The sequence below is a fragment of the Malus sylvestris genome, chromosome 3, assembly GCF_916048215.2.
Source record: "Malus sylvestris chromosome 3, drMalSylv7.2, whole genome shotgun sequence".
NCBI classification, from domain to species: domain Eukaryota; kingdom Viridiplantae; phylum Streptophyta; class Magnoliopsida; order Rosales; family Rosaceae; genus Malus; species Malus sylvestris.
The window spans coordinates 16,676,690-16,695,658 of record NC_062262.1 but is presented as its reverse complement, the minus strand read 5'-3'; the positions used below and the strand labels follow the sequence as shown (position 1 = coordinate 16,695,658).

The following is an 18,969-nucleotide window of genomic DNA, read 5'->3' as shown; positions in this document are numbered from 1 at the left end:
ATCTAGATATCATATGGAATATGATCCAATGGCTTACATTAAAACCTGCACAAAGCTTATAATAAACCTAACACAGCAAATACATTTATACACCAATAAATTTGACCTTGCTTAATCCAGTTAGTGATGATGAAATTTGGAAGGTTGTAAATGGCATTGGCGCGATAAAGGCCCCGGGAACGGATGGTTTTCAAGCTGTGTTTTACCAGAAGTGTTGGGATGTTGTTGGGCCTTCAATCATAAGGTTAGTCAAAGACTTTTTTATGAATGGTTCGAGCCTAAAACTAATTAATCATACGAATATTGTGCTCATTCCTAATGTAGAAAATCCAGAAACAGTAAATAACTTTAGACCCATTAGCTTATGTAATGTGACATACAAAATTATAACGAAGCTGATAGTGAATAGACTTAAGCCAATAATAGAAAAGTGCATTTCGAATAATCAAGGTGCTTTTGCTCCTAGGAGATCCATACATGATAATATTCTAATTGCTCATGAGATTTTGTCAACTTTTAAGCGTAGAAAAGGGAGAACGGGTGCGATAAGCCTATGATATGTTGAATTGGGATTATATTAGGTTGGTGCTAGCTGAATTTGGGATGAATAATCATTGGATAAAGCTCATTATGGAGTGCATTACCTCTACTTCTTTGTCTGTTCTGATTAATGGTAAGGCTCATGGTTACTTCTACCCATCAAGGGGGATTAGGCAAGGGGATCCTCTATCTCCACATATTTTTATTCTGTGTATGGAATCGTTAATTAGACATTTTAAGCAAATGGCCTTTTCTCCTAAAACTAGCATTGGGCTTTTAACTTCACCTAGGGGGTTCAAGGTCTTTAGGGCTGGTTTGGTATTGCTGTGCTTTGAAAAAAAAACTACTGTGAGAATAAGCGGCTGTGAAATAAATCAGCAGAGTGTTTGGTAAATTTTTTTGTAAAAGTGCTTTTGGAAGAAAAAAAGCCAGTCTGATAGTGGGTCTTTTCATTAAAGGAGTACTGTAGCTCCGTGTGCTTTGAAAAAAAACCAGTTTTCCAAAGCTACAAATAGCAACTTCAGCTTTTTCCTTTGATTTCAGCTTATTCTCACAGCAGCTTTCAAAATAAGCCATTTTTTTTTCAGTTTACCAAACACCTAAAACCCTCACAACTTTTTTTCATGAGTGCTTTTTTTTTAAGCACCTCACTCCCAAACCACCCCTTAATCTAATGTTTGATGACAATTGTCTCATTTTTGCTAAAGCGTCAAAAGGGGCGGCTAGAAACATCATGAATGTTTTAAACATGTTTGCTTCTACCTCTGGACAAAAGATCAACTCTAATAAATCGTCTCTCTGTTTCTCGGAAAAAACAACTAACCAAATTCATAATGAGATTGCCAATATTACTCAAATTCAACACAAGATTACAATCGGTAAGTTTTTGGGCATAAACAACATTATATGCTGGCGAGACTTTGTAAATACGAAGGATATTATGATAAGGATAAAGAATAAGCTGGCAGGATGGAAAGCAAATACTCTTTCGAGAGCTGGTAGAGTTACCTTGATCAAGGCCAATCTTAGCGGTATGCCAAATCACATGATGTCGTGCTTTAAATGTCCAGATAAGCTAACAAAGATGCTTGATAAGGAGAATAGGAGGTTTCTTTGGGGAAAGATATTGACTTAAACCGTAGGGTAAGTCATTTTATTGTAAATGGAACCTGGAATAGGAGTGGTTGAGAGAGGTGGTGGATGAGGAAGTCACTGAGAAAATATGCAGTATTTCGTTACCTCTCTCGATCAAAATGATTCGTTATGTTGGGGTTTGAATGCTAATGGAAACTTCAGTGTTAAATCCGCAACTTGGATTCAAAATTCCATGATCAGTGATGATTTAAAGGATAAGTTGTTAAAAAGAATATGGAAGCTTAATATTCCCAATAAAGTTAATATATTTAGTTGGCTTTTGATCCTAATCCTAATAAGCTTCAAACTAGGAGTAAAATTCATAGGTTTATTAATACGATAAGTGATACTTGTTTATTATGTAATGTGGATCCTGAAGACCAAAATCACCAATTTATTAAGGGAACTTTAACGAAAAACACATGGTACTGTTCACTTTAACGAAAAATCACATTTTTACACTAAAAAGTCAATCATGGTATTATTCACTTTACCTTTTATTTTGTCCTTATCATTAAAACTTAAAGTTTTCAAACCTTTTTCATTAACTTTCTTTTTTATTAATTGCAAGTGTGCTCCACAAGTTTTGAATTTTAGCCCAAAAGTCCACCCTCCTGTCAATCAGAATAGTTGCAGTTTTCTTGAATGCCTTTACTCCTAAGATTATAAGGATAATGAGAATTTATTATATCTTAGTTATGCTCTTATTATTTGCTGGCAAATTTGGAAGATGATAAATCAAGTAGTTTTCAACAAAGCCAAAGCTTACCCTTCTAGGGTGGTTTTTTTGGCGACTAGTATGGCAAATGAGTACAACCGTCGAGGGACGATTTCTTCAAACTGAATTTTGACGGTTCCGTCAGGAACTTTTTAGCAGCAGCAGGTTTTATCTTAAGGAATGACCGAGGAGAACCGGTAATGGCTTGCGGACTGCCTTGCTCTCAGGGATGCGCTCTGGATGGCGAGGAGTAGAGGTCTTAAGAAGATAATGGTAGAGGGAGATTCAAAGCTGGTTGTTGATGCGTTCCAGGGAATCAGCGGTGTGCCTAGGAGAGTGAGGAATATTGTTGAGGACATCAAACTCATTGCCAGGTCGTTTTAGTACATCTTATGGAATCATGTTTTCCGTGAAGCAAATTTTGTGGTTGATGCCATCACGGATGTGGGTTTTCAGCACGCAAACCTCCATGTTTGGGATAGGTCCATCCCCCGTCTTCTGCTAGTCGAGCTTTCCTTTTTTATTGTACTGGGTCTGGATGTACTAGGGGAACTTCTCTTTAATATATTTTCGTTTTTTCATAAAATAAAATAAAAAAGAATTAAATGGTGATTGTGGCATACGATGGGTCTTCTCTTTACTTTTGCGTTCAATCCTGCTTATTCTCCCATTTCTTCTTCCACGCTAGTTCTTTCACGCCATTTTTTCAAATCAATCAAATCCACCACAATCTAAATTAGTTGAGATTGCCGTATGAGATTTAATTTAGATTATGGTGCACAATTGATGCCATCTAGGTCAAGGAGAATCTTCGACAAATTGTGGTCTGTGGGGAAGGGGCATGTAGAGAACAAGAGCTCGGAGACATCCGAGAATTCTCATGGTCCAACTTCGAATGTTCCTAGTGATTCAAATTCAGTTTTAAGACACCGGAGACATTCCATCTCCTAAATCAGGGTTTTAGGGCTGACCGGAATTGAACGAGTTTGGAAAATTCCACTGCAAGTGTACGACAAGGTTCATCGAAAAAAATGATAGACGCGTACCAATAATCCAAACAGGGGAGTGCATAAAATTGCCGTATAAGATTTAATTTAGATTGTGGTGGATTTGACTGACCTGAAAAAAATGGCGTGAAAGAATTGGCGTGGAAGAAGAAACGGGATTGAAAGGGGAAGGAAGGAAGGAAAAGACTTTTCGTATGCCACAATAACCATTTAATTCTATTTTTTTTAATTATTGGTTTATTAAAAGTTTTTAATGTAAATGATGTAACTGTCCATATCAGATGTCATATAAAATAATATAAAAATATGATAAGAATAGCATCACTGAACTAAAATACTTTATCAGAATAGTAAAGTGAGATCTATTCTTTATTTCTATATCACGTGCCAAAAACAATAGCCGCCACACCACCAACAATTCACACGACACTTTCGAGTTTCTAGAGTTTCCAATGCCCATCACTCCTCACTCACACAAAGCATATTCATCACAAATTGTCGTCATACGAAATTGATCGGTTCTCCTCCTTCTTCAGCCGCATACACAGAAAATACACAAGAAACGCAAAAGATTAAATTCAAATGGCTCTGGTACCCTCTTCTTCCCCACTGATCGCAGAGGTCGACATGGGAACCGACTACTCCGCCCCCACAGTCCGCGCCACCGTCGTCCAAGCCTCCACCGTCTTCTACGACACCCCTGCCACTCTAGGTCCCCTTTCTCTTTCATCTGACTCCCAACTCTTTTTTATTTACTTCTTCATTTTCCTTCTCACTGTTTATGTTTATGTTTGTGTTGCTTTCCCAAATCCAATTCAGAGGTTTTAACTTTACAATTTTGGGTTTTGGATTTTTGTTTTTTTTTCTTCAGTTTATTGTTTCAGCTTCTCATTAATTTCGAGTAACTTGTAAAATTTGTTAATCCTTTGACAACTTGTAAAATTCGTTTAATGATTTTGTGAGAGGTCTTACCTCCATTCTCGTCCAAGGCGAATTTGAATCACATTATTGCTAGATCATTGTGAGGATTAGTCCAACCCACGTGAATAAAATATCATTCGTTCAAAAAAAAAAAATCCAATGCTGCCTGCTCAAAATCTCAAAATTGCTGTGGTTGTATATTTTTTTACTTCTTGTTTTGTGGAAATATTGTTAATTAGTGTAGGTTGTAAATTGGGTCGATACAGTTTGAAATTGACTCGTCTTGTTTGAACTCAGATTGTAAAAGAAATGAGCTGAGCTCAAACAAAATATTAGGCTCATACCATCTTTAAGCTATACTCGACTCTAAAGCTCGAAAAAAACTTGGTGTATCACATGTAGAGAGGCAGCTGAAGCCATTGATTGTTTTTCTTCATTTCCAATTGCGTTGAGATTGTGGCAAAACATTTCTTCTTGTGAGGGTTCCCCTCTTGACCATTCAGACTTTCAGAGTATGAGTGGGTTGATAGAGGAACAAGAAGAAATTTAGACTTCTATACGTTCCTTGCGTGATTTGGATCTTGAATTCTGAGAGAGGAAAACTTGGGGAGAAAGAGTAGTATGGTCACGACTGATGAGGAAGTACTTCTTTTTGGAGGTTGCCAGTGATACGTGTTCAGGTATAAGAAAGGAATATATTTTCGGTCCAACCAGATTTGACTACCCGAGGAGACCACAACGACTAACAGACCACAATTCATTTGTTAAATGGGGTAAACCACATAGGGGTTGCTTGTAGATTTCCCAACATATTTTTGTTTGAGAATCATATATAAGACTGATGCAAATATGGTGATTGGTCCAGTTGACCTGTTGAAAAGAAAATGCATAAATTCCTAGCCAGAATTTCTGAAGTATAAGTTTCAATTGTTATTTATCTTTTCATTCCTGAATCCTGACTACATTGGAAATTAAGCTTTTGATATATGATTTTTGATCTAACCCAATTAGCTGCATTCATGTTTCTTAGGTAAATTGAAGATATTTTGTATTTTTGGTGGATCTGATTTCTGATTGAATGCGTAGATAAGGCTGAGAGGTTATTGGCTGAAGCAGCTGGATATGGTGCCCAGCTGGTTGTGTTTCCTGAAGCATTTGTGGGTGGTTATCCACGTGGGTCGAATTTTGGCGTTGTCATTGGGAACAGAACAGCTAAGGGTAAAGAAGACTTCAGAAAGTATCATGCTGCTGCCATTGATGTGCCTGGTAAAACTACTTTGTTTTTTTCTTTCTTGATGATTTCATGCATTGGTCATGTATAAGAAACTGGGATAAAATGAATTCATTAGACTTCCCAGGTTGATTGAATGGTGGATTGAAATGCATTCGGTGCATTGAAATGTCAGTTGGTGTCTAAGCTTCAAATTCGTCTGTTAGTTGCTATAAGTTCTTTGTTTTTTGGAGTCAAGAAAATTTAAGCTGTGGACCTGTGGTGCAATGAACTACTATGGCTATGGCTGTGGTTAAGCATCAGTTTATTGTTAAACTTCAATTTCAATTAGTAGCTATAACTTATAATTTCGTTGCTTTATTGTAGTGAAGAGAATTAACTGCCGTCCATTTTTTTTTTCCAATGAAAGTTAGATTCCAGAGGAAATTGATTCTAGTGAATATTTGTTTTTTGGCGAAAACTCTGTTGAATGTTTGGATGCAAAAACAACAACAACAAAATTTAAAAAAAAAAAAAGTTGGAAAAGACTTCTTTTGTTTTTTCTTCTTTTTTGTTGGTTATACTATTATTTCCTTTTTTTTTTTTTTACCTGTCAAAGTTCAAAAAAGAACATTAGTTCATTGGAAAATGGTCTCTCAATCCATTGAACAGAACTAACATCTTAACTGTTTTTACTTGGCCAAAAGGATACCAGTGGTTGGCATGAGAAGTGCGGGCATATCTGTCCTGCCCTTCATGAGTTAATTGTGGTTGCTAAAAAAGGACACTAGTGGTTTATGTCAGGCTCTCAGCGAAACATTCTACACCACTGTTTTGCAAGTGGATCTTATCAACGAAATTTGATTAGAAGTATCTCAGTTGGCTTATTGTTTTCCTAATATATGGAATTCAAATCTTATGTTACACCAAGTGTTAATAACTTTACTGAGGCATGCTATCATATTTTGGTCTTATATCAAAACGAAGGCGGACACTGTGTTCCAAAATTGTCATTGTTTGACCCAAATGCAGTCTACGAATAGAATTGTGAACATATGATATGTAGTTTCACTTTTTTTGTTAACTAATGCAGGTCCTGAAGTTGATCGATTGGCAGCAATGGCTGGAAAGTACAAGGTATTCCTGGTAATGGGTGTGATAGAGAGAGATGGATATACACTCTATTGCACTGTTCTGTTTTTTGATTCTCAAGGTTGCTACTTGGGAAAGCACCGAAAAATGATGCCCACAGCACTGGAGCGGATCATTTGGGGATTTGGAGATGGATCTACAATTCCTGTGTTTGAGACTCCGATTGGAAAAATAGGTGCTGCCATTTGTTGGGAAAATAAGATGCCACTTCTAAGGACAGCAATGTATGCTAAAGGTTAGTTATTTGAACAGGAAATTTTGAAATATCACAACTTCATTAATTATTTTTTACTCACTTTTTAAATACTTAAGTTTTCTTTGAAGCTATTGTACAATTTTTTTTCATTTCTTATTTTGGTGTTCGTAATTGCATCATTTAGTTTAGTGCTATATGAATGGAGGATGGCTTTACATGGGCAGTCAATACTATCTGGGTTTCTCATTTTACTTCCAAGCTATAGCCCTGTTTGAAACTGCTTACTTCCAGTTTTCATGCTTTGCCATGCAAGTTTGAGTTCCATATGGGGTGTTAACTTGTATACAGACCGGTATCAGGTCAAAAAGATTATTTGGCTATCTAGTTAGTTGAGTTAAGTATACTGTTCTGCGATCTTTATGTGGGGTTGAGTCAGTTTCTAGGTTCCTGGGCGATTGGTTGAGTATGTTGCTACTCAATTAACTCAAATTGAAATAAGACACAGGCTTGATTTACACTTGCACTTCTTTCTAAAGACTTAAAGAATAGTCTGCCTACATTTGTGGCATAGTCTGGTTGTCCTTACCAAGTTGGCAATTTACCATCCATTAAATACATGGTTTTTCTAGCTACTTTCTTTCCAACACAATGACTCGAGAACATCTGTGTGCTTGTTAATATCATATTTTATCATATTTGGGCCTCAGTTAGCCAGCTTGAATATATGCAAAGGGGAGGCTTGCCGTTATTCTATCCTTTACTCTATAAGGGCAACCCCACCCTCGTTTGAGAGAGGACTCTCATGGTAAACCCTAGACTTTACTCTCTCAAACTCCTGTACAATGTAACCTACATTTGCATAATGAAACAGAACTACACCAGCATGAACGTAGCCCAACTTCAGGTGAAGGTGAACCATGATACATCTTTGTGTTCCTGTTCGTTTGTGTGGTTTTAGGGTCCGATCTAAGTTGATCCAACTTTGTGCATCAACTGTGTTTTAGTTCAAAACAGTTCTTACCTCAACGTGAACCTGAAAATTAATGGTAGAAACGACGCATTTCTTGGTGGAGTTTAAAGGCGTTCTTAGTATTGCTTTTGATACTTTAGTACTATGACTTGATGCAGGATGCTTTGTTGTGTGCAGGCATTGAGATATATTGTGCTCCTACGGCTGATTCCAGGGATTTATGGCAAGCATCAATGACTCATATTGCCTTAGAGGGTGGGTGTTTTGTCCTATCAGCCAATCAGTTCTGTCGAAGGAAAGACTACCCCCCTCCTCCAGAATATGCATTTGCAGGAGAGGAACCTGCTCCAGATTCTGTCGTCTGTGCTGGAGGCAGTGTTATTATCTCACCGTCGGGGGCTATTCTTGCTGGACCCAATTATGATGGGGAGGCACTCATCTCAGCAGATCTCGGTATGTCATCTGCTTATTCTCTTCTAACAGCAATTAAGCATCTAGATTGGAAGCTGTGCTGACATAATTTTGACCTACAACAATCCGGCTTTGAGATATAGTGGAAATTAGAAAAACTTCAACTTAAGCGAAATGGCAGGAACCTCCATTCTGTTTTCAGAAATTAAAGTACCCTCACATCCCATAATAGATTTCAGCATAACTTAACCTCAAGTTACTACATCTGCCTTTATGATATTTCCTATATTTTGTCCGTTTCGGATAATATTAAACATAAAACGGACACCAGATGCATCAGTTGATATGCAACCTTAATGTAACATTTCTAGAAAAATGAGAACCCTAGTCTGGTATAAGAAGTTTCTCTAAATTCCAATATGGCGGGGAAGCAGTACAGAGCTTTTAAAAATAAGAGGTATTTGAAAGTAAGTGTTGGTATAATTTACTGAAACTCTATGATCTAGGCTCTCTGTTGTGCTGTTATGTGTATGTTGCGAGGCAATATGGTTTAGTTGATAATATAATTTGATTGATCCTCTCTCTCACACACACACATAGATTACGGTGGTTATGGTTGCAAGCTTGTGGCTACGTTTCATGAGGACCAAGTGTTTTCCTTAAATAGTTATATTGCCTGCTCGAAGTTCGGAATGATCCCACAAACTCACATAGGAGGAATCGAATATAGTGGTAAATCAAATAAGCACTCATTTAGTGGACTATGCAACCGAAACTGTAAACAAAGAAATCAGTATAAAGAGAGATGCATTCCGCCTGTAGTAAAAGTGTCATACTATGTCTACAGTTTTAGCTGTTTTGTGTAAGGAGACTGAGCTCTGATATTTCTAATGTCCAAATGTTGCATAGATCTTGGAGAAATAGCAAGGGCGAAATTTGACTTTGATGTGGTTGGCCACTATTCACGGCCCGAAGTGCTTAGCTTGATCGTGAGGGACCATCCAGCAACTCCAGTTACTTTCACATCAGCCTCAGCAAAGACCGATCGCGAAGTCTCACATAAGCCATAATTAGGTTTCGTCAGTTCATCTGACAGTGGTTTGCAAAATGCAGGCCTGTTCAATAAGAATAAGACGACCCTTTTGTACATATATCATCAATGATGTATTTCCTCTGTAACCAGGTCGCCTTGCTTTCGCATATGGTTCTCGTTCGTCAAATGTGAATCGTTCCAACTGATTAGTACCATAAAGAATCTGCTACAGATGGAAGTTTAATATGGTTCTGTACTTTCTTGCTGTGTATGGAGATCAAGTTCATAAATATGTTTTCCCAAACATGTTGAATTTGTTATGTTGATTCTGAATGCGACCGCAGACCTACTTAAGCAGTTACAGTAGTTACGGTTCTTCGCTCTACCCTTGAAATGCATTCCCCACAAGGCTTCAGATTCGCAAGCTCATCTAGAACTAGGCGCGTTGCATCCAGCATATGCTCTACAATCATAAAAATGTAAGCTATCGTGTTGTCCAAGTGCAGCTAATGCGAAAATGGTGAGCGCCTTGCCTTGAACGTCAAGAATTTCGGCGACCATGTCACAGTCTACTTGGCGAGGTTCGTAACGTTCGCTATCCCTAAAAGATCAAGAAGTAACCATGCAGCAAATAATGTATATTTCTCAGAACTCAAAAACAAATTATATTTGGTTCCATACAAAGCAGTGTGTAAAAGTGTATATACATTTGTTCTATCTGTAATATCGAACATGATCGATGCAAACAATTTTAGTGGCAAGATTTGAAAACACAAGCAAAGCAATGCGTTGCGGGGAAGAAGTAACATGAAAACGTCGATGTTCTCTTGATCCCGGCATTGGCCTTCTCTTCCTGCTAGTTGGAGCTTCAAACCATCCTCGTGGCCCATCGGTCTAACTTCCGCATACTTCGTTTCCTGGATCCTTCGTCGGAAAGGATTGGAACTGACAAGTTGTACCGGCTAGGCTATGGATCGGAACCACTTTTGAATTCGATAACCTATGGTCTGCAAGACCCTTAACAGAACCATTTTTCTTTGTTTCGGTTTCATGTTCTGGGGTTTGAGTTTGTGGAACAAGCTCTGATATTTCTATAAGCCGCCCGTCTGACTGCCATTGAGATTTTACGCCAAACTCCCAATCGATACCGCTGGAATTTTTGTTTAAGCATATGCTTTCCCATTGTATTTTTTCGGAGAGCGATCTTCTCCCTTTGAATTGTTTATCAACCGAAGTCCGCTTTGAATCATCTTCAGTATCATCTCCACAACCGTAACTCCATTTGTAGCTCTTGTTGTTATTGTCCATGCTTAGCTCGATGGAATGGAGATCGCTATCAACTGAAGTCCGTTTTGAATCGTCTTCACATTCCACTCTGTATGCAGCAACTTCCATTTCATTCCCTTCTATCTTCGCGTTCTGAAATGATCCAAAATTTATCTTCTTTAAATAAGCCTCGAGTTCCTTGATTTTACTGAAATCTGGAGAACCGCGACTACCTTCGCGCGTTTTGGATCTCAAATGAGCCTCTAGTTCATTCTTTAGCTGTTCCACAACGGCATTTTTCTCCTCAAAATGATATTTGGCTTCAGAAAGCTTCATCTGGACTCTCTCCTCGCGCAACACATCGGCTAGCTGAAGCATTTCCCTCTCCTTCTCCACTTCTTCACGGACTTTCTCCGATTCTTTCTTTAGCTCTTCGACTTGTGCTCTGTCCTCCCCAAGACCTGTGGCTAACTCATCACAAACTTGCTCAAAAATCTCTTTTGCCCTCTTCTCCCTCTCGAGCTCTTTCGTGGCCTTCGACAGAGCTGCCTCTTTATCTGCCAGTTCTTTCCCTAGCTTCTTGTTCAACCTTTCTGTTTGTCTTCTTAGCTTCTTCTCCACCTCAAGTTCTTCTGCCATGCACGCTATTGCAGCACGTATCCTCTCTCGCTCCTTACTTTTCCAGGCCGCCTTTTCTTCTGCGAACTTCTTCATGAGAAACTCAATTTCGTTGCAGTTAGACCTCTGTTCTCGGATCAGTTGATGAACCTGGACACGCGCTCGATCAAGCTCAACTCGTAAGGCTGAGAGTAGGGTTGTAGTCAAAGAATGCTGCTCTTCAAGACCCGAAATGCGAGTAAGAACCTTCACAAGCTCTTTAGATGTAGAAAGGCCACTACTGACATCCTTCAAACCGGTCTTAAATCCGTGTATGCATTTTCGATCAGGTTTCCCACAGGATTGATATTTGACCTGCACATTGTGAAATTCAATCAACATGTCTACTTATTCATCATCCTAGAAACTCACTCTTGAAACCCTTGCAGCCTAATGCAATCAACATGTCTACTCAAAGATTGAAGTAACAAACATTCTTTTTTATACAAGCGATATCAGGGAGTAAGGAAGCGAACTCGAATTCTAGGGCGCAGGAGTGCGTACTTTAAGCAATGCGATTTTTTATGGTGTTCCGGAGTATGAGACTTTAGAGCATAGTTGAATTTTTGTTAAGTATAACACACATTCTTTTTGGAGTAATGCTAGGGAAACTAAATTTTTAAACCAAACTGTGTAAACCAAATGATGTGGTTGTTGATGATTGGATTATTAAATAAGTGTCGATTAATGCACTTATTTCTTATTGATGATACATCATTTAGTTTGGAAATTTGGTTTAAAATTTGGTCTCCCTAGCATTATCCTTCTTTTTTATAGAAGGGATATCAGAGTAGTGGGGGAACTCGAGACCTCCAGTGGCGAGAGTGAATGCTCTTAACTAACTAAACTATGAACTTATTAAGTAACATACATTCTAGTTGACCATTAAAGCAAATGCATTAGATTAATTATTTAAATTGAAGAGCTAATTTTTAGGGGCAATTAACATGATTTGTCATTTTTTGACATTTGGTTTCAAGAACAATCTTCGACACAGCTAATTGGTCATTTCTACACCCCAAATGTCGAAAATGATCATTCTAGCCAATTGTGCAATTTGTAAACACTGAAAATGACAAAAATTTATATCCTATTCATTGAAAATGACAAGGCAGAAAACTAGATTTGATATTTATGTTCCATTCTATGGGGACAAACTTTATTTGAATCACTGTCAACATCTTCTTGTCATTTTTTTAATTTTCACCCCTTCCACACAAACTGTAAAAATAAATTCCAGAAAACATGTACCTTTTTTTTTTATCAAATTTATATATATATATATATATTGAGATTGAAATGCAGTTGAATTTTTACCTCAGTTAAACTAGCACTTGTAGGTCTCTCGAAGCCTCCCATTTGGTAATCATTCAAATGATGTTTCTGAGAAACGACCGACAATCCTCTTTGGCGTCCACCACCCCCGCTTTCATTTTTTATCTGCACAATTCCCAACAACAACCAATATTACTTTCAAACTTCAATTAATAAACAAGAAACCTACACTTCCACTCCGTAAAAAAATAGGTAGCTTGCGTAGTGAATTAACTTGGTGATTAAGGTTTTATTTTCAACTTTCTATCTCCTTAGTATAACTTAATATAAAGTATAGCTTGTATATAAAAGAAAAATCTCATTTTGCATTCTAAATTTTTTATAATAAAAAAGAAAAACAGATTAGTGAGGAGTGTATAATGAAAATTTTGAAATCCTAATAACAATTTTCAAAAAAGAATAAATAAATTTATCTAATTTATGACATTTAGATTGAATAAGCCAAGAAAAAAATGTTTGCCAAATTCATTTGCCATTGAATAATGCTAATAAAAAATGAACAATTTGGATTTGTGTTACTATCTAATATGTAAACACAAGAAGCTCGATAAACAAAGTGAATTTTCCAACTCATTTTCTTTTCTGCATTTTTTTTGGTTCTCTTTTTTTGCATTTTCATTGAATATATAAAGAAAATATGAAAAGAAAAAGTAAATAAACAAATAAAATAATCCTTACCTCATAAATAGGAGTAGAGGATGGATCTGATGACTTTGGCGGCAAGGAACCGGCTAAGGAAGGAACTTGAGCAACTTTGGAATCCTTCTTTCTCAAAGGAACTTGTTCTTGTTCATTCATTTCCCACAAAGTCGCCGCCAGCTTTCTCGCCGAAACCGAAACCACTTCCTTCCCTTTACCGCCGCCGCGGCCACCGTGTTCCGAAGCCGGTCTCCGCTGCTGCAGCTTTGCAATCTTCTCATCATCCTCATCCCCATTTGCCACCATCGTCGCCGTACAAGGTGATCCCTCCACCACCGCCGCGGCGCTCAGAGTCTTCCAAGTGGGGACTGGGGTGCTGGAACCGCCTCGCTTTCCGACCAGGATTGCCCTCTTCAGTCTGTACCTACGGACCAAGGAAGACGAGGAGGAAGACGAGCCGCCGCCGCGCTTCCTGATCTTGCATTGCCTGTCGACGACCAAGCTGTGGCAGTGCTGGTGGTTTTTCCAAGACATAGAAAAACGAACAGAGTGCAGAGAAAATGGGGTGTGGGTGAATCTTTTGGAGCAAATGATGGAGACCCAATTGGGAGATCTTGAAGATTTGGGGAGTGAATGGAGAGATTGGATTGGAGGAGCAAGAAAAATAATGAAAAATTTAAGGGGTTGAAAAAAGTTGATGGAAGTACAAGGATGACAATGATGGTGTCAAGATTTTCTTTTTAGGTAAATATTTTCAAACTGTCAGCCTTGAATTTAGCAAAGAAGAAAAAGTGTCAAAGATTCTGGGGTTTGATGGATTTTTGGGCAGTCTTAAAGAAGATGAAAGAAGCTCAAAAAGTTGTCAAACTAATCAAATATGGGAGGTGGCGGTGGGATTTTGGGAAGAATCAATGGAAGCTTTAATTTGTTTTATAAATGTTGTGAGAGGGAAAAACTAAGTAAAAAGAACAATGGAAATAAAGGATACAAGTAAAGAAGACTAGGACAGGAGTGTAAGACATGTGAGTGGGTATTTCTTTTATTACTGACAAGGAGTGTTATTATTTTACTTATATTAGATTGATTAAGCTTATTTAGTCTTACGATCTAGTAATATTCTTTTTTATTTGAAAATGATAGATTTTAAATTCGATTCTCGCTAAATTTGAATCACATTATTGATAGTATATTGTGAGGCCAAGCCTACTTTCTCCCTTTAGTGTAGAAAATATTGTTTGTTAAAAAAATATATATTGATGATATACATTTATTCGTGTTTTCTCTTAAAAAATGGGCATTTCTTTTATCCAGTCAATTCATCTTTTCGGGGGTTAGGAAGACTCATAGATGTATTTCAACATTTTCCTGGCTACCATCATATGATTCACCAATACTAGGAATCGAATACAAGACGTATCGTGTGGAATACGAGTTTGAAATTCATCCCCAATTACAGGGATACCCCGTTGTGATTGTATATTTATTCGTCTGAATATAACATGTCACGTGTTTCAGTTACTCAAAAAAAAAAGAGTAATGTTAGGAAGACTAATCTATAAAGTAAATTTTGTAAATTAAATAACATGAAAATTGATGATTGAATTATTACTTAATTGTTGATAAACGTGCTTATTTTCTATTAGTGACACCTAATTTAATTTACAAATTTCTTCTCCCTAACATTACTTTTCAAAAATTTAGTCCGAGTGATTGATAATTGATTTATAGTTCGGAAAGGGAATTGGGATTTTTATGTTTTAGGATTAAAAAAAGAAGGGGATGACGTGGTGAACATGTGACCGAATTGCATTCAATCAGGGTCGTGCATGTGTAAGATAAGCGGCCCACAATGTGGACTAGGTTCTCAGTATTTTTACTTAATCTGTCTCCTTCTCTCTCTCTCTCTCTCTCTCTCTCTCTGTCTCCGCTGGAATGTTCTCTTGCACATTCTCTGCTCAATCCTCCCTCCTCGACTCCTTTTTCTTTCTTTTTCTAATCAACGCAATCAACTCTTAATTACTTGTGTTTAAATTATGATTCAACTGACTAAGGAATGAAATCAAAACAAGAATCTACTCATTTAATTATCTGTTTAAAACTTGAAATTTAGGTCATCTTTCACCATTAAAAAAGAAAGAAAAAGAAAAATGATAGGAACTTGCAGTAAAGAGAGTTTTTGCGTTGCCTTGAGGTTTTTGGTTTAAACTTATGCTAACTAACTTGGACTTAGCTAAGATGTTTAAAGCAGTGTACTTTCTACTTTGCATTCGAATTCAAAATATCGTCACAAGAAGAGTTAGTGAATTAGTACTTTGATTATTAAAAAAAAAATATTAGTACTTTGATTAATAATATTGTGGTTCAAATTATCGTCACAATAAGAGCTAGTGAATTAATACTTTGATTATCTCACAATATGCTAACAATATTGTAGTTCAAATTCGTTTGTGCTTGTGACGAGAATCGAATCTAATACCGTTCACTTACAAATGAAGAAAAATATCACTAGACATGTCCAATCTCTATTAGAAAAATAGTCTAAATATAATATACAAAAATATGATAAAAGTAGCATTTTTGTTACTTCACTGACCAAGAAAAAGTTCAATTGTAACAAGCTAGTAATTAATTCAATGAATAATATATGGGTAAATTAAACAATACCCCCTCAGGTTTGAGGTCTATTACAATCGAGGGAGGAAGAAGAAAAAAAAAAACCCAAACCCAGTTCGTCCCCCACCCGCAAAAAAACCTGCAATCTTGAAGAAGAAGAAGAAGAAGAAGAAGAGGGGAGGAAAAAAAAAGCCCAAAACCCTTCCCCCCGCCCCTAGGATCTCATGATTTTTAGTGTGGGTGAGTTTTGAAAGTACTTTGGATTGGTTTTGTGGTAGATCCACCTAAACTCGGGTGGAATTTTTGGGGGTGGGTGATGGGGGATTTTTGGGAGGGGTGATGGGGGATGGGAGAAAGAGATGGCTCGGGTGGGACGAACTGGGGCTTTTTTTTTTTTTTTTTTTCTCCCTCTTCTTCTTCTTCTTCTTCTTCTTGCAGGTTTTGGAGGGGACGAACTGGGGTTTTTTTTTTTCCCCTTCTTCTTCTTCTTCTTCTTCTTGCAGGTTTTTGGGTTCTGGGTTAGGGATGGGGATGTAGGTCACTAGGGGGCTGAGGGATACTGGGTTTCTTTTTTTTTTTTTGAAATTCAGGTTTTTTTTTAAAAAAAATTAATTTATTTTTATTTGCCATGTGGCAGACATTTGGCAGCCACATGGTATATATGTGGCAGCCACGTCAGCATTTAACGGATCAATGAATGAAAAATGTAACGGAGGTATTATATTGAAATGAAATAGTAGTTGAGGTATTAAAGTGAAATATTTTGAAGATATTGTATACGATTGTAATAGATTTCAAATTTGAGGTACTGTGTAATTTACCCATAATATCTTGATGTGGATCTTTTAATAAGGTTTAGGAAATTCTCAGGAAAATGATTTTCTCTCACATCTTTTTCTCTTTTTGCACATCATTAATGATTTTTATTCTTTGATTCTATTTTGATATATTAAATCTAAGAACAAAAATAGAAAAAATGTGCAAGAGGAGTAACAAAATATGCGGAAATCACTTTCTTTTCACCAAATATTAGATGAGAAGCAGGAAATATCATAAATTGGGGTCGATAAATTTTTTGCGTATACAAAATATATTTGTATTAAGAGTAGGGATATCGAATTTGACATCACAAAATTTAAATAATTTTTTTTTTTACTTACAAGTAAAATTACTGAACTCCGAAGTACATCAAATTTCAAGTAGGATGGTAATAATTGTCAACATCTTATCACAACATATCAATCAGTCAATAAAACCCTAAGAACCCTATTAATAAGAAAAAGTTAGGATAGAGGCCATGCCAAGAGGAGCGGGGTCCCTACTAACGGCTCAATGTGTTGGAGATTGGTTGGAGTTTCCTTGCTGTATTTGGAACTTACACTCAAACATTTCTTAATAAAACACCACATATTTATAATTGTACATGGCGGCCCCCACACCTGCACCCCATGATGTTCGTGTCCTTTGCGGCTATTCTAATTAAAATCCTTGTGGTTCATGGACTGTCACATTCACTAAAAACTTGATAATGTTAATGTTGGGGTCTTGGATCATCTCCTGAGACAAGGAAAGGATTTTCTTGATCAAAGGATTTGGACCGTTGGAAGAAAATTCAACGATTACAAACAGGAAAGATTTTTTAAAATTATAATAATTATAACCATTAGATTTTCATCTAATGAGTCAAGTCCTTTGGTCAGGAAGATCCTCTCCTTGGGCTCAGGAGATGATCCAAGTCCTAATGTTGGTGGTCCATGCTTCTCAATTTTTTTTTTCAATATATTTTTTTTAGAAGATTTGATTACGAAATAAAGATTCAATGTTAAAAGGGTAGAAAAAGACTTTAAGAAAAGATTTGAACTATTTAAACTTAACAAAAAAATATAACACAAGACGCAGAGGCGTTTTATGATTTATATTACCAATTCCACATAATAATAAGGCTTTGTTGTTGAAAAATTTCTAGTCACGTTTGCCCACAAGTTATGTTTATAAGTATTCGGGCAGTGGGAGCATGAATCTACAACCAAATAAACCATGTTCCTCGAGTGCCTAGCACAACCAATGAAATAAAAACAAAAAGGATATAGCTAGCTGGGGACGGGTTGGTTCACATGCGTACGTACAAATCATGTGGTGTGGGAATTATGTGATAAAAGAAAGGATTGGGATAAGAGTACCAAAAATAACACATCTCCGTTTGTTTTCAATCTTTTTTAAAAGACCGTAAATAATTTGAATTATACTAGAGTCAATAGCTCTGCTGACTCTAGAAATTAGAAAACATACGGAGCACATGTCGAGTTATTACTAAGCTAAATACTTCCTTATGTGGTATTGCTGATGCGAGCATGTCAATTCCTTACCGAGCTTGGTCGAGCAAATGTGATGAATGTGGTGGTGTAGTGATGAAACGTGCTTCCTTACTTCTGCACCGAACAACTACAATCGAGGAAGAAACACACTCAACCTAGGGTTCTACGAACATGAAGACAAGGTTATGCCTTTGACTATGACGTTCAATAACAGTTCGGCTTTCCATGTGTCAAACACTAAGTAATCTAAGTAACACCTCACTTTGACGAGAAAACTAATGAAGTGACCTCGTTCGACGAGATAATCAATGACTCTTTGCCAACTAAGAGTTCTTGATTCTACGACTCTAGTGATGTTCAACCGAATTGAGTATGGCGTTAGTTTGTCAACCTACTAATGTACAACAGAACTGAATGTGTGCTGACGGAGGGGTTAGTGAAGCAATTATTGTTTTTCTCAGCATATGAGAAGGTTTCACATAGAGCGAGGGTTTCACGAAGAGCTTTGGTTTGTGTGTTAAGTTGAAAGTCCCGTCTACGTGACCATGTTTGCCAAAGTAGAATCCCATTTGGACTGTGACTCCTCAATACGTACCTGGATATCCTTGACATTATCCCATTAGACCCCTTTCCTATCGAAACTCTATCTTTTTCAAGTTGTGGCCTCTTTGACTTGAATTAGGACTATGAACCTAGTCATCTTACATGTTAATTCACTTCTCATCTGATCAGTCACATGTTTTGATTCTTGAAATGATTTGAATCTTATCAAAACTCATCCTTATTTTTAGCAATTATAATTCATCTAGGACTCGACCGAGCAATACCTAAATCCAACTGTTTAGCAATACC

At 37.1% G+C, this 18,969-nt stretch overlaps 2 protein-coding genes across 2 annotated transcripts; one reads left to right on the top strand and one right to left on the bottom strand.

Annotated features, from left to right (window-relative positions):
* The first annotated feature begins 3,817 nt into the window (after positions 1 to 3,817).
* Positions 3,818 to 9,598, top strand: LOC126614863 (bifunctional nitrilase/nitrile hydratase NIT4B). Its single transcript, XM_050282545.1, has 5 exons — positions 3,818 to 4,111; positions 5,407 to 5,586; positions 6,624 to 6,917; positions 8,026 to 8,301; positions 9,169 to 9,598. The coding sequence occupies exons 1-5, from the start codon at positions 3,982 to 3,984 to the stop codon at positions 9,327 to 9,329; spliced, it is 1,041 nt and encodes a 346-aa protein (XP_050138502.1). The 5' UTR covers positions 3,818 to 3,981; the 3' UTR covers positions 9,330 to 9,598.
* A 317-nt stretch (positions 9,599 to 9,915) lies between these two features.
* Positions 9,916 to 14,177, bottom strand: LOC126614861 (uncharacterized). The gene is made up of 3 exons (XM_050282543.1): positions 13,229 to 14,177; positions 12,533 to 12,655; positions 9,916 to 11,530 (listed from the first exon to the last, which is right to left on the bottom strand). The coding sequence occupies exons 1-3, from the start codon at positions 13,721 to 13,723 to the stop codon at positions 10,187 to 10,189; spliced, it is 1,962 nt and encodes a 653-aa protein (XP_050138500.1). The 5' UTR covers positions 13,724 to 14,177; the 3' UTR covers positions 9,916 to 10,186.
* Positions 14,178 to 18,969: the final 4,792 nt, after the last annotated feature.

What these genes read in the sequence shown, in the direction of transcription:
- LOC126614863 (XM_050282545.1), top strand. Translation starts at nt 3,982, where the DNA reads ATGGCTCTGGTACCCTCTTCTTCCCCACTGATCGCAGAGGTCGACATG. An exon ending in CGACACCCCTGCCACTCTAG is followed by an intron (nt 4,112 to 5,406) that starts GTCCCCTTTCTC and finishes TTGAATGCGTAG; the next exon opens with ATAAGGCTGAGAGGTTATTG. An exon ending in ACTCATCTCAGCAGATCTCG is followed by an intron (nt 8,302 to 9,168) that starts GTATGTCATCTG and finishes AATGTTGCATAG; the next exon opens with ATCTTGGAGAAATAGCAAGG.
- LOC126614861 (XM_050282543.1), bottom strand. Translation starts at nt 13,723, where the DNA reads ATGTCTTGGAAAAACCACCAGCACTGCCACAGCTTGGTCGTCGACAGG. An exon ending in CCTCTACTCCTATTTATGAG is followed by an intron (nt 12,656 to 13,228) that starts GTAAGGATTATT and finishes GGAATTGTGCAG; the next exon opens with ATAAAAAATGAAAGCGGGGG. An exon ending in CAAGTGCTAGTTTAACTGAG is followed by an intron (nt 11,531 to 12,532) that starts GTAAAAATTCAA and finishes CACAATGTGCAG; the next exon opens with GTCAAATATCAATCCTGTGG.